Here is a 14,707-nt window from a genome sequence, read left to right on the forward strand (position 1 = left end):
GTTACGGGTGAATACTACTTGTTCTCCCTCCCCCCTTTTTTTTCGCCTCTAAAATTACGTGGGGTAACTCTAGTCCGTCCGACTTGCAGAAATAAAAGAGTGATCTTTTCATTACTTGGTGTCCGAACTCTTGAGCCATGAAGAGCATTATATATATAAATGCTGTAAAGTGTTCCATTGAATAAAATTGCCTAACATTTAACTTTTTAAGAAATTAAAGGGCAAGGAGTTTGTGTTCTTGGCCCGTTTGACACAGTAGTCTTTGGATCTGAGCAGACATTCTCGGCCAAGTAAAATATATATTAAGAAAATACTTAAAAAAAAAAAGCTTAATATATTGTGTGAAATTGTATCAATTTTTTTGAATCAATCAAGTAAATAGTTTTTAATAACTTGGCTTGTCTTAGTTACCTATGAAGGGGGCTCGAAGTTCGACACCCGACTCGGGCAGAGTTGTGTTTACAAAGCGTCTAAAGGCAGCACGGAAAACCTTCTCCCAGATACCCCCCCCCCCTCACTGGTCCACAAATGAGATTGGACCATAGCGCTCTGAGCATGCTATAAGCAAGAAAGTAGCGCTATATAAAAGCGATAATTTTTTAGATTTTGACTAACAATAATAGGCCTACATTTGTACGATTGGAAATATTTTAATTACTGTTTTTTTTAGCGACATTTTCTAGCTTTTACTATGCTCAGTGCCCTATGATCCAATCCCTTTTGTGGTAAATTGGATGAGGGCGGAGCGGAGGGGGTGTCTGGAAGAAAATGTCCGCAATTTAAGGAAATAATGTTACTGAATTCTCTCCATGATAAAAATCCGACACACTAGCTACTAAACTATATAAGTACTTATAAATTTTAAAGGTTTTATGATTATCTTTTGTTAGTTTCAAATTTTTAGCCAACGATCTTATTTTCTACGCAAGGCTTATCTTCCCGTAACTAGTATTGTAGCTATATGAAACAAAATTAATTGATTACGACCAAGTGATAAAATAATTGTATAAAGTTTCAACTTGATCCGAGAATGGGAAGTAACTTGTACAAGATTTGTACGAGACAGAGTGAGTTGATATAAGGTTTGATTATTGATTAACGCTCCTCAGTTAGTGGTGTAGCAAACCTAGCACGAAGGCATTGCGGCAGGGCACATGATCATTAGGGGCCAAAGCGGGACCATTGAAAGAAAAATATTTGACCGTAAGATAAGGATTTGAATGTATTTAATTTATACCATGTACGCCTATATTATTACCTGTTAGACGGCAGTGCAATGACTCTATTATTTGTAAAAGGTACTACCAGCATAGGAATGCCTTTCTTTAAATGAAGCTGTAGGCCTACATACATTATGACTTGATTTTGTCACACTTAAATACATGGAAAGGGCACCATCGTATTCTTGAACTGTGGCCTAAAGGACAAAAGTACTTTGCTACGTAACTATCCACCTTAACGTGACGTTGTAGCTCTGTTCATATCTAATAGGCCCTCGATACCACTTCATGGATGTTTGACACTGTTTTAGATAACACAGATCATGTATACCCTTAACTGAAAGTGAAACAAATATCAAATCAATTTAAAACAAAGTGAGCTAAAGTAACAATTGGTTGATGTTTTAATAAAGTCTGTTGCCTGCTTCCTTTTCGGGCAGGATTGCGGGAATATTCCTTACCGCGCAGGAACATTCTCTTCACTTCCTTGTCCTTCATTCATGATGTCGATAACACAGTTATCTTGTGGCTATTGGTTAGTCATATATGGATGGTCAAAAAATTCAAATTCTGATTTCATTTCTGCTCTCTAGCCCCTGAGAGTTATATCATCGACATCGGACATCGTTTCACTCCGACACACGATGGAATAGCTGCATGATGACGCCTTGTCTCGTGTTGTTTTATTGTTGCGGTTATTCAGTGCCCCAAATAGTGTGCGTCTTAGCCATGGTCACTTTGGACACTTTTTATATTCAACAGAATACTGTAAAATTACGACCTTAAATGATTTGAGATATAATAAATCAAATATAGCCTACTTTTTTTTTTAACAAGTGCGAGTCTGTGAGACTTTCTTTTTTAGGAGTTCGCAATAAAACATGATTGCTTAGGTACTAGTGATAGAACCCGTTAAAATCGTTGATTATCGGAAAGAAAGATTTTAAAACTCCTTTATTCTACTTTTGGAGGCGCAGTGGCTGAATGGTAGTCTAAAGCGCTTGGGTTCGAATCCTGGTGAAGACTGGGATTTTTAATTTCGGAATCTGAAGAGTCCACCCAGCTCAAATGGGTCTCTGACATTAGTTTGGGAAAAGTAAAGGTTGATCGTTGTGCAGACCACATGACACCCTCGTTAACAATGGGTCACATAAACATATCTGCTCTACAGAACACATAGTCTGAAAGGAGAACTTTTACCAGAGGCGTAACTAGGGTGGGGGAGGAGAGGGGAGAATTTGAAAATCCCCATGGGCTCCCACTTGAGGAAAGCCCCCAAATGAGTTTTTTTTTTTCATAAATTATTAAATATTACGCAAAATGCAGAGGCCCCCAAAGAAGTCAAGCCCGCCCTCCCCCGACCCCCCAAATGATGGAAAATTCCTAGCTACGCCCCAGACTTTTACTTTATTCTACTTTCGGTCACGGTGTTCTAAAATCATTCGTCGCTGGTTGTGCGCGTGTGTGTGTTTTCTGTATTTACATCTCTATTGTTATGGTTATAGTAGCAATGCTGAGATGGACGATTGTAGTCAAACTGAACTCCGAACTTCCGTGTGTTTGGACCAATACATTTATATATCTTATCTTATCCTGGATTTTCTACGGCAAATTTAACCCCCTTCCCGAATCGATCACTCACTAGTGTGTTACACTCTAGCGGGAATGAGAGAACGTACTGGATTTGGATTTGGTTTAGATTTGGTTTGTTTCGTATTTTAAAAAGGTGGCTGCATGTCTTTTCAAATGCATAAATTTCATATATTGGGATTCAACCAGATGTACATGCATGAGTATAACAATTATGCGAAAGGTATAGCACTTAAGACAAAACAGAATGACTCGTTATTTGAACAGTGTCGCAGTTGTTCTGTTGTTTTCCCCTGGACCAGGTCGTCCATTATACAGATGACGCAGCCCAGCCTGACAGGTCGTGATGTAAAGGGGGACCCGGACACCTTCAGACAGACAAAGGACAGCTCGTTTACCTAGCTATTCTTGCGTTGTCCTTTTAACCAACAAGTTCATAACATTTGTATTATTTTTTGTGTTCTTTATTAGCGCAACAGTTGACAAAATGACTTACTTAAGGTTTTGCTATTTGGCTGGAATTCTTTTAGTAATCTCGCAGTTATCCTTGTGTCAAAAGAACAGTGTAAGTTTGATATTTTTGTTGCTGGTATAAAATAGTGAACTTTCTATTAATTCGTCTGAAATATCGTAAATCTCGTACGTCCAAGTAGGCCTACTGTGTTTAAAAACAGAATTGAAGAAGGTTGTGTATTTAAAAAAAAGTGAACGTTGATTTAATATATATATATTATCAACCATTATTCTTATTGTTCATTCTTAATGGAACTATAAAATAGGCTAATAATGCTAAAATGTGTATTAGTGACTATATTTAACATATTTGTACAAAATTACATTAGTGAATTAATAATTGAAAAAACAAACTGTAATGGACTCTTATTTTTAAAGAAGTTATATAAATTTAAACAAAGTGATAAGAACATTATAAAAAAAAAAAAACAAATTTCTCTTTCACTATAACTAGGCAAATGGATGTTTATCCACCTTCCCTTCTCCTTCGAAGTGGGGACCTTGCCTGAGTTTAAAGGCACAGTTTACTTGTTGACCCAGTTTTGATAATCCTGTTCTTAAAGATAATAAGACAGAAAAACTAAAACATATGTAATACAAACTACTAAAGGACAACAAAATTAATCATAAATAGAATAGATTTATGTGCATTTTCGCAGGGTACTATTTGGTAGCCTAAAAAAACAGCAACACATTTTAAGCGTAAAGATTTAACAATTTGCTAGGCCTCGTTTCCTTTAAAACTGGAACATTAAGGAGCCACTTAATTATCAAGTAGAAGCCCCGCGTAAGATTTTAATACAAATAATGAAATGTACTTCTAAAACAAAAAGAACCAGAAAACAAGCCAAAATGAAGGATGAAGAGCGTAAGTGGTTTTATGATTTTTTTAGAATTAGTTGAAGCTGTGTCAGCGTAGATGTACATTTCACCTGGCGTAGTAGGTCCTAATTGGTCAACATAAATCATTACTTTCAACTTTAACTATTTAACGGTCCCCGAAAGGGGAAAAGAAGCTATTAGTTTTGTGCGAAATGTCTGTCCGTCCATCCCGTTTAGATCTCGTAAACTAGAAAAGATAGTGTAAATCCGACACCATAATATTTTAGTCCATTCAAAGTTCTGATGCAACGGTTACTTTTTTCTTTTCTAAAAATCTATTTTTTTAAATCTCTTATGCAAGCAGTTCTTTCATAAAAATGCACCACTTTTACAACTATTCACTATTAATAGTAACAAACACCGGAGGCTGTTTTGTAGGGGGAAAACAATTTGCCATATTGAAAAAACATTATAAGTTTTTTGTTTTTTTGACAAACATTTTTTTTTTTTACATTTGTGTTGCTAAGTTTAGTAAATTCTGTCATACTAACTACTACATTTCACGAACAAAAATGTTTACTTTTTTTAAAGAGAAAAAATCTATTTAGTGTGTATATAAGTTGGGCATAATTTGAACAATTGATAAGTAATTTTTCATATATGTTTTATAATAGACCAAAGACCATTCAAGATTTTTTTTTTTTTTTTTATTTTTTTTTTTTACGAAATGTTTTTTTTTTATTTTACAAAGCAATTAGATCATTAGATATTCATTACAAGACATCAGTTAGGCCAGGTTCACATTTAACTTCACATTCACTTTCACCTATCCTTTGGTTTGCTTGACCGCTGGGGCACCACACAAGATCTGTCAACCTTCTTTCTCCATTCTTCTCTGTCATTTGTCTTTGATCGAATTTAATTCTGATGCTCTTTCTGAAAATGTTAATACCTGCCTTTTTACCTGCCTGGGTGGACCACTTCGGGGGCCGATTTTGAGTTTGTGTTTCCACACAAACTGTCTTTGTAGCCTTGTTGTTTTTTTTTACTTTAGACTTTTAAGATTTGAGCAGATTTATTAAATATTCATTTCTCGGCTATTCGGCTTCGTTTGATGTGTCAGTTTTGAGGTCACCGCGACCTTTGCTTTTCCACCAAACTTTGCAAAAGCTCAAGTTAGACGTGTTCATGTTTGAATCATGTAGGCATGTGACGCATGCAGGTAGACCACGTCAACTGAAACAAGGGTTCTAGAGTGATACAATATGAAGACCCCAAAAATTATTTTGTTTTCTTTAAGAAAAATGGTTGACTGTTCTTTTTGTATTTTTGATTAATACTATTAATACAATACCTCTATTCATTCGTAACGTCATGGAAACTTTAAAATCTAAACCTGGATGGGAGGTCAAGGATCCCAAAAACGGCTTTAACCATTTACCTAGAAATTTAACATGTTGGTATATATATATCGCTGATAAAAAGAATTACTAGCTCGTTGGCCACATTGGGAAAGGTGTTTTTTTTAAATGTTTTTCTTCTTTTCAAGATAACGTGAGAAATCAAGTTAAAAAACGGTGTGTGAGTGACTGTGTGAGTGAATGTGTGAGGGAACTATTTTTAAAAAGTTGTCCAACGAGTGTTGGATGAAAAAAAAAAAAAAAAACTTTACGGATGTAACCGTGACAGTGAGGTGTGCGAGTCTAGCGCTGTTATTATTCATAAGAAAGATAAAAAGATTTAAAAAATAATAATTCTGGGTCAGGATTTTGTGATATTACCATAACAAAGTAGGTGCAAGACATCGATTGCAAAAACTCCTTTGTTTCTCGGAGGGTTATTTATTAAATGCAATTGAACTATGTGATATAAGCATTTTACATGTAATTTTAAGGTTCTTCTGGTGTGAATTTATATTCTTTTTTCTATAGCTATAATTTTTTGTCTGGTGTAATGCACAAATTGTATGACAAATTTCCTTATGGATAATAAACATTATTATTTTATCTGCATCTAATACAAGAAACTACCTCTGCGGGAATATGACTATTCTATATATAACCATGCAGCTTTTAGTACTGTAGTACAATTTTATAGTGTGCATTTAATTATTACAGTCTACTCAGAGCTATATCTATCTTTTTGATGTTGTTTTCTGAGTGTGAGCTAAAAGAAAAACATGTAGACATAAAACATTAACATAGTTTTTAAAGCTATTTTTACCTAGCCACAATTCTATCTTTGTTATGTCCCTTTTTAAAACTACATGCCGTGATGCTAATTAATCAAATGTAAATTCGTCATTGTGTAACCATTGTTTCTGTTTTTAAAATGCAACTGCAGCCTTTCATAGCAAGACTTTTCAGGGAGAATGAACAGCGTTAGATTTGGTGGCTTAGATGAACTGCTTATAATTTGCATAAATAAAAAAGAAATGTCTAAAATAAGTGGTGGTGGCGGAGGGGGGAGTTATGATTAACGGATTCTGGTGGGCTCTCTTGCTAGAATGTGTTGCATGACCAGTGTAGCAACTTGTCGACCTTACATCCTTCAACAGATATTAAATACATTTAATCTATGAACCCTATTTGTGTTGATATTATGCCATTTGGAGCATACTTGGCTTGAATGATCTAAAAATATTTCCTGGAAGCCGACGCGACATGAAGGAAAACTTAAATGTCGCTAAAAAAAAAAATTTAAAGTCAAGATTTCAGATCCCAGTCATCCCAGATATATGTTTTCGACATCAAAACAAAACCTGATATATGAAGACCATCAAAAAGATTAACCCAGAACAAGAAACAAAAGTTACGCATGTCTTCTGTACGCCTTTGGCCAAGAGAGCAATTCCCGCCTAGGAGTTTGGCCTCGGAATCCGCTTGGCTAAAAATAAATTATATTTGTATAGAACAGTTCTGCAGCAGTTTTCACCGGCTACGCCAGTCACCCAGTGGTGAAGTGAAAGGGGAAACTAAGCGAGCAGTATTTAAAATCATGTGAAAAAATATTGAAAGAGGTCAAATATTCTTTCTTTTCCTCTACCTCCGTGGGTCTGTTTATGACCAGTGTGTGTATGTGTGTGAGGCATCGCAAGCCTACTCCTTTTTTTTTGTTCCCTTTATACTCCGTTATATCTCTCTACGGTCGGGCTGGGCAGTGAATAGTTCTTAAATATAAACCCTAGTAAACAATCATTGCTTTTTATATAGCGCTACTTTCATGCTTATAGCATGCTCAGAGCGCTATGGTCCAATCTCATTTGTGGACCGGTAGGGGGGGGGGAGGGGGTATCTGGGAGAAGGTTTTCCCGTGCTGCCTTTAGGCGCTCAGTAAACACAACTCTGCTCGAGTCGGGTGTCGAACCTCGAGCCCCCTTCATGGCTAAGCGTACTTATCCTCTCGACCACGCATCCCTATTATGCCTTAGGAGAAACTCCTCAATACTGTGAAGAGACGAAAGCTGAGCTGCTTTGGTCATATTGTTAGACATGACTCACTGTCAAAAGTCTTCCTTCAAGATACAGTGAAAGGAGCACAAAGAAAGGGACGTCCAAAGAAAAACTGGCTGGAATCTGTAAAAGAATGGACCGGCCTCTCTCTTGATATCCAACTAAGAACAACAGTTGACCCGAAAAAAATTTGGTTACGTGAACTGTCACAGCATTTCTAAGACGAAAGTCAAGGGACAGATGAGATCTTATCTTATAAAATACAGACATTACTTCAAAAAAAAAAAAGAGAGGAGAGAGCCTAATGCCGTGTGTATTATATTAAAATGCATTCTAATTCAATAGCTTTCGACCTAACCCAACGCTAGTAATTTATTTGTAAACTAAAAATACAAACATGTGTTCATACAATAGTTAATCAATAGTAACAGATGATGCAAAGAGTTTACTATATATTTTGAATTCGTGTAAACCTTGCTTATAATTCTTGCTTATAATTCTCGTTAGACTCGTGGTTCCAGAGGATGCCACGGCCGCCGGTGTCACAGACACGACCACGGCAATGTCACCACTGAATACTACGCCTGGTCTCGCAGCCTGGAGAACAATGTCAACATTGATGAGTCAGCTGCAGTCATACCGTGAGTTACCTAACTTACTTTTATTTTTGTGCCATTTTAAACAGTGACGAAGTTCAGTAATGCATAAACTACGACCCACGAGCCATCTCTGGCTCGAAATGAGGCGCTATCCATAATCCAGCCCATAAAATTCCTGCCCACACGGCTCCCATAGACTTACCCATTCAGGGGCGTCCTAAAATGGCAGGAGCACAAGTCAAATTTAAAAATAATCTTGCTACAAGAGACGAAAAAACATTGGCCAACGAGTTAAATGATTTCTATTGTCGCTTCGACACGAAAGATTTTAATTATCTAAGACTCAAAGCCCTTGAGGATGTCAATGTTAACAACTGCTTAGAATTAGCGATTACTAAAGAGCAAGTTTGTAACATTTTCAAAAACGTCAACCCAATGAAAGCTGGTGGGCCTGATGGAATAAAAGGGCGAATCTTAAAAGAATGTGCTGAACAACTAGCTGAACCTTTCCAGGATATTTTTTCTACTTCATTACTAAACCATGAGATACCACCTGTGTGGAAGTCATCTATAATTGTACCTGTGCCAAAGGTTTCCAAACCGAAGGAAATGAATGACTATAGACCTGTTTCACTTACTTCCATTGTGTCTAAATGTTTAGAAAAATTGGTTAAAATGTTTCTTCTGAATGATCTTTGTAATAAGTTAGACCCTTTACAATTTGCTTACCAAAAGGGTAAAGGTGTAGACGATGCCATCCTAAATATTTTAAACTGTGTCTACAAACATCTGGACTTACCGAACACTTATGTAAGATTGCTCTTTATGGATTTCTCATCAGCTTTTAACACTATACAACTTCATTTACTCATTGAAAAGATGAAAGCGTTGCAGATTAGTCCATACATAATACTATGGGCTAATGAATTTTTGACCCAGAGAGCTCAGAGGGTTAGGGTAAACAATGTTATATCTAATGAACGCATAGTTAACACAGGGGCGCCCCAGGGGGCTGTAACATCGCCATTGTGGTTCATTTTGTACACCAATGATTTTCAATCCGATAGTTCTTGTTGCTCCTTCACAAAATTCGCTGATGATGCGGCTCTTCTTGCCCTGCTCTCAGAGAGCTCAGACGTAAATGAGTATTTCAAAGAACTAGAACACATTGAGGAATACTGTAAAAATAATTTTTTATTATTAAATGTAAAAAAAACCAAAGAAATGATAATCGATTTTCGTAGGGACAAGAAGGGAAATGATATTGTTTCTGTAGCTGGAGAGACTATTGAAATTGTGCAAACCTTTAAATACCTTGGTACTATCCTAGACAATAAACTTAATTTTACTGCAAATACTGATTATATCAGCAAAAAAGGGCAGCAAAGATTACGACTACTAAGAAAACTGTCCTCGTTTAATGTTAGCGAAAAGGCCTTGGCTATGTTTTATCACGCTCACATCTGCAATATTTTAAGTTTCAATATCACTGCCTGGTATGGCAATCTGAGCATTAAAAATAGGAATAAACTTTATAGAATCCTAAATGCTGCTGGCAAAATCATTGGCAAAAAACAAACCCCATTTGGTCAGTTGTTTGAGACAAACATCTATAAAAAAGCTAACAAGATCCTCGAAATAAAGAATCATCCTTTGTGTCAGGATTTTGTGATTTTACCATCACAAAAGAGATACAAGACACCGATAGCAAAGACAAACAGACACAAACACTCTTTTGTTCCCCTGGCAATCAAATCATTAAATAAGAACAATCTGGTATAAACTTTGTCACATGTAAATTATGAGTGCGTCTGGTGTGAATGTACACTTTGGTTTCTTATAGTTATAATGTTTTTTGTTTGGTGTAATGCACAAATTGTAAGACAAATTTCCTTACGGATAATAAAGATTATTATTATTATTATTATTATTATTATTATTATTATTATTATTATTATTAAAAATCTCAAAATTCAAAATACCCGTCCTCTCTGAGATTCGAACCTGGAACCCCCTAGTCTCCAGAATGAAAAAGTCTGGGCATCATTGGCTAAATATAATCAACGGAGAATTGTTTAAAATTGTTTAATTGTTTTTAGCTGGTTTAATTTAGTATTTTGTATTTTAAGCTGTTTTCAATGTATAGTCATCTTCATATTTCATTGTTGGTTTTTCCCTCTTGTTTGATTGAATTCGTGGTACAACTAAATTAAGTCAAGTGTAACACTTGCTTGGACAATCTTCTACGGTGACCCGACAAAATAGCGCGGACAAAATAGTCCACCCAGCTCTAATGGGTACCAGAAAAGTAAAGGCGCTTCGTCGTTGTGCTGGCCACATGAAACCCTCGTTAACTGTTGGCCTTAGAAACAGATGACTTTTACATCATCTGCCCTATAGAACGCAAGGTCTGAACGGGAAACTTTAATTTACTATTTGAAACCCTCAACATTTCACTCACTTATGCTCTATGTTAGCCCGGGTCTCTTGACTAAGTTGTTCTTCAATTGTATGGATCATTTTGTATTCTCAGAGAGAAAAAAATTGTCCTGCTGTATTCTAACGACACTGAGTTACTGAACCTAAATATCACCAAGGCCACAACACTGTACAGTTTCTTCAATGATTCAAAGGTAAGCACCATAACGTATCGGAGATCCTGGTGTGTGTTATATGCTACAAATTCTTGTGAGCATAATGTATGTGTTTAGTTCTTCACGGTAGGCTTGTTTGTATTTAGATCTCTTTTTTTTTTACTTGGTCTCCATATGTTTCTTAGTTTGGAGTCATCAAACCGAGGCTGAGGAGATTCCCATGTATACAACTTGAGAGTGTGGTAGAAACTTACGAAGGAGTTTCCAGTGAACTAAAGAAAAGAAACGTAAGTATCTGACGTTGATAGGTCGGCAAGAAAATCAAAGTCTTGCAAGACTTAACTTACATTAAAGTTGAATAGAGTAAGCGAAATCAATAGAATAACTAGAAAATATATTGTTCAGCCCAGAACTGAATTCTTGATCTATCAATTTAGTTTAAAGGAACAATACAGAACTGTGGGCCATATTTTTACTGGGCACCAGGTATTTTCTCTCAACTCGGTGTGGTGAGGAAGATCACCTATCTCTTGATAACATAGTCCTAGCCAAAAGCCCCTGGTTCTAATCCTTGTGAAGACATTTATCCCAAGACCATACATATTGTCGATAGGCAGGTGTAGACAGAAATCTATGTCAGGATGATAGGCGAATGGAGGCGCGGTGGCTGAGTGGTCACGCGGATTCCGAACCGGGGTTCGAATCCCGGTGGAGCCTTTTTTTTTTAATTTTGGGATCTTCAGGCGCCTCTGAGTCCACCCAGCTCATTAGGAAAGTAAAGGCGGTTGGTCGTTGTTCTGGCCACACAACACCCTCGTTAACCGTAGGCCACATTAACAGATGACCTTTACATCATCTGCCCTATAGACCATTTTTTTTATAGACCACAAGGTCTGAAAGGGGAACATTACTTTGTTTTTAATAGGCATATAGACTTTGTCTAGTTGTCGTTGGGTAAATGTGAACAGAATACGTAGTAGGCTAAAACGAGCAGGCATATTATTAAGAGATTTGAAACAGCCAGATACAATATTTATGTGCGTATTTTTACCACAGCATACATTTTTATAAATAATCGGATCAAAGGTAGGAAATCTAGATCTACATAGGCTACATAACAGCCAATAGTTCAGGGCCGGCCTTTAGCATCTTATCTTATATAATACACGCTGAAGACTCGGATTTTGAATTTCGGGATTTTTAGGCAGCCCATGAGTCAATCCAACTCTAATGGGTACCTGACTTTAGTTGGGGAAAGTAAAGCCGGTTGGTCATTGTGCTGGTCACATGATAACCATGCTTGTTAACCATAGTGCTAAGAAACAGATGATCTTAACATCATGTACCCTATAGATCGCAATGTCTGAAAGGGTAACTTTATGGAATAGTGTTGCCGGAGTCAGGACACCACTCATATTTATTATTAACCTTAACTTCATCAAAGGAAACAGTTTCTAATGCAAAAACAAATGATCTTATCTGATCGAAACAACCAAACATGCATTATCGGAGATCGCAATATTAACAATACTATACATCTTTTCTTTTTGTTGTTTTTCTTTCAGGGAACAACTGTAACTGCTACGTCCAAGAGATCTCTAGTGGCTCTGGATGCACCTCTGACTCAAGAAGAGCGTGAAAAGTTGTTCAATCAGTCCACTGCCGTCAGCATTCACTGCAAAAGGCGAGATGTTGTCAGGGCCAAGCCAGGTTCAGGTAAGCTAAGGGGGATTTTTTTTTCTCCTGCCTCTTAGTGGCAACCATGGAGAAAGCATCTTTGAATAAAGAGCTGACCACGAGCACAGTGGTTTGATGACGTAGAGGCAGATGTACAACAGCTAAGAGTTCAGGCATGGAGACGTAAAGCCCAAGATAGATCCGAAGGAAAAGATGTGCTAGAGCAGGCTAGGGCTCTCCAAGGGCTGCAGTGCCACTGAATGGTTGACAAATAAAAGAGAAATGTTGTGCAAATGCTCATTAAATCCAACAAACTGCTGTTAGCATGGGCTGGTTATCTACAGTGATTCTTCCTATTAGTACTCAACCTTTCTGAGTTTTTCTCATTGAGAACCACTTGAAGTATTTAGAATTCCTGCATTCTCAAAACATTTGACCACTTTCCTTGACAAAACAAATTGAAGCCACCTTTTTTTAAAGAGGGAGAGTCTAAAAAGAATAATAATAATAAGCCTGAATATTGATGAGGAATGTAGTATTTACCGTGGCTACGCAGCCCCAGCTGTGACCTACATATTTTGCCATATGTAGCGCAGGCATAACCATCGTCTGCTGGAGGTCGATTTAGATTTTCTTTTCGCCTTCTACATCTGTCCTCGGCAGTGAATTTTTTTTTGGTCTCAAATGTGTATTCCGTGACCTTTGTAAGTGACCTCCACCCGTCTCGTTCTGAAGCCCCATGCAACCAGGTGCTTTCTTCTATGTCAGTTAAAGCAAATCGGCGCCTAAGCTGGTCTTTAAAGCGTTTCAATGGGGCACCTCTATTACCTTGACCACCTTTCAGCTCACCAAAACGACTGCTTTTGGCATACATTAGAGGTGCAGTGGCTGAGTGGTAAATCACTTGGCTTCCAAACCGGGTGTCCCGAGTTCGAATATGAAATATTTTAATTTCAAGATCTTAGGGCGCCTTGAGTTCACCCAGCTCTAATGGGTACCTGACATTGGGGAAAAGTAAAGGCTGCTGGTTGTTGTGCTGGCCACATGACACCCTCGTTAACCGTAGGCCACAGAAACAGATTACCTTTACATCATTTGCCTATAGACCACAAGGTCTGAAAGAGAAAATTTACTTTTTACTTTGGAATATGATCGTCCCCCATATGGGATACGTGCCCTTCCCAGTGTAACTGTCTGACAAAAATAATTCACTCTATACTGTTTATACCGGTGTTAGCAAGGACATTGCTGTTTGTAGTGCGGCCTTGCCATGATGGAGCGCAAATAAGCACTTATAAACATTTAGTTCTATTAAATCTTTAACGTTTATAAGGTCTTTTATGGCGCACCCCCCCCCCCTAAAAAAAACAACAACAGCTAGCAGTCTCTTTATCTATAAATAATACTAACATTTTCTTCTCTAATTTGTTTTTAATTATATAGGTTCTTCAACTAATTAAGTACCTATTCGTCATAGACATATAGGCCTGTGTTATTAATATACAGATCAGCTAAGCTCATTTGCTTATTTTCAATTATATAGGTACAGGTACTTTAAAAACTGAAGACATCAAAAACTTACAGTTCCTAGAGCTAAATGGCCTCCTGACAGTTACAGTACCAGCAAAGTTGCGCAACTCAATTAGCAGAAGGCGTTTTGGAAACGAGACTCCTGCCAACAAGACTAAAAGCCCTTAAAATCAATATCCCAAAGGAACTTCCAATTACCCTGGGCCTCATTAGCCCATAATTATTTCATAGTTTAGTGAAGTTCTTAAATAACACAAAAAAAATAGTGTTCAGTTAGTATTGCTCCCATCACCTATTCTTTATGATAGACTGTTGGGTCAAAGTAATTATTGACTCAAAAGATAAGCCAACTCAAGACTGATTACTGAACCTTTTAAATTGATATGAAGTCTAATCGGCCTAATGCTTGTAATAAATTTTTTTTATTTTATTACTATTTTGTATTGTATTTGAATAAAACCAAAGCCAGTAATAAATGTATAAGAGCCTGCATAAACATTGGCTATTATTAAATATTCTCAAATATACTGAATTTATAGTAGGAGATTATAAATTCTTTATATTACTTTAAATATTCAATTTCTTTAATTTTTTTTATGGTCTCATTGCAAATTTTTTTGGAGTAAAATGTTACAACGAAAAAATATGAAATAAAATTATTATGCATAATAATAAAATGTTTTGTTTTCCTTAACTTAGCTGGCAACCTA

The 14,707-nt window shown here is 36.8% G+C and overlaps 1 protein-coding gene across 1 annotated transcript; it reads left to right on the top strand.

Annotated features, from left to right (window-relative positions):
• The first annotated feature begins 3,157 nt into the window (after positions 1-3,157).
• On the top strand, positions 3,158-14,674 carry LOC106067689 (uncharacterized). The gene is made up of 6 exons (XM_056005785.1): positions 3,158-3,375; positions 8,105-8,238; positions 10,730-10,829; positions 10,976-11,077; positions 12,356-12,506; positions 14,011-14,674. The coding sequence occupies exons 1-6, from the start codon at positions 3,298-3,300 to the stop codon at positions 14,163-14,165; spliced, it is 720 nt and encodes a 239-aa protein (XP_055861760.1). The 5' UTR covers positions 3,158-3,297; the 3' UTR covers positions 14,166-14,674.
• Positions 14,675-14,707: the final 33 nt, after the last annotated feature.

The sequence above is a fragment of the Biomphalaria glabrata genome, chromosome 12, assembly GCF_947242115.1.
Source record: "Biomphalaria glabrata chromosome 12, xgBioGlab47.1, whole genome shotgun sequence".
Lineage (NCBI taxonomy): Eukaryota > Metazoa > Mollusca > Gastropoda > Planorbidae > Biomphalaria > Biomphalaria glabrata.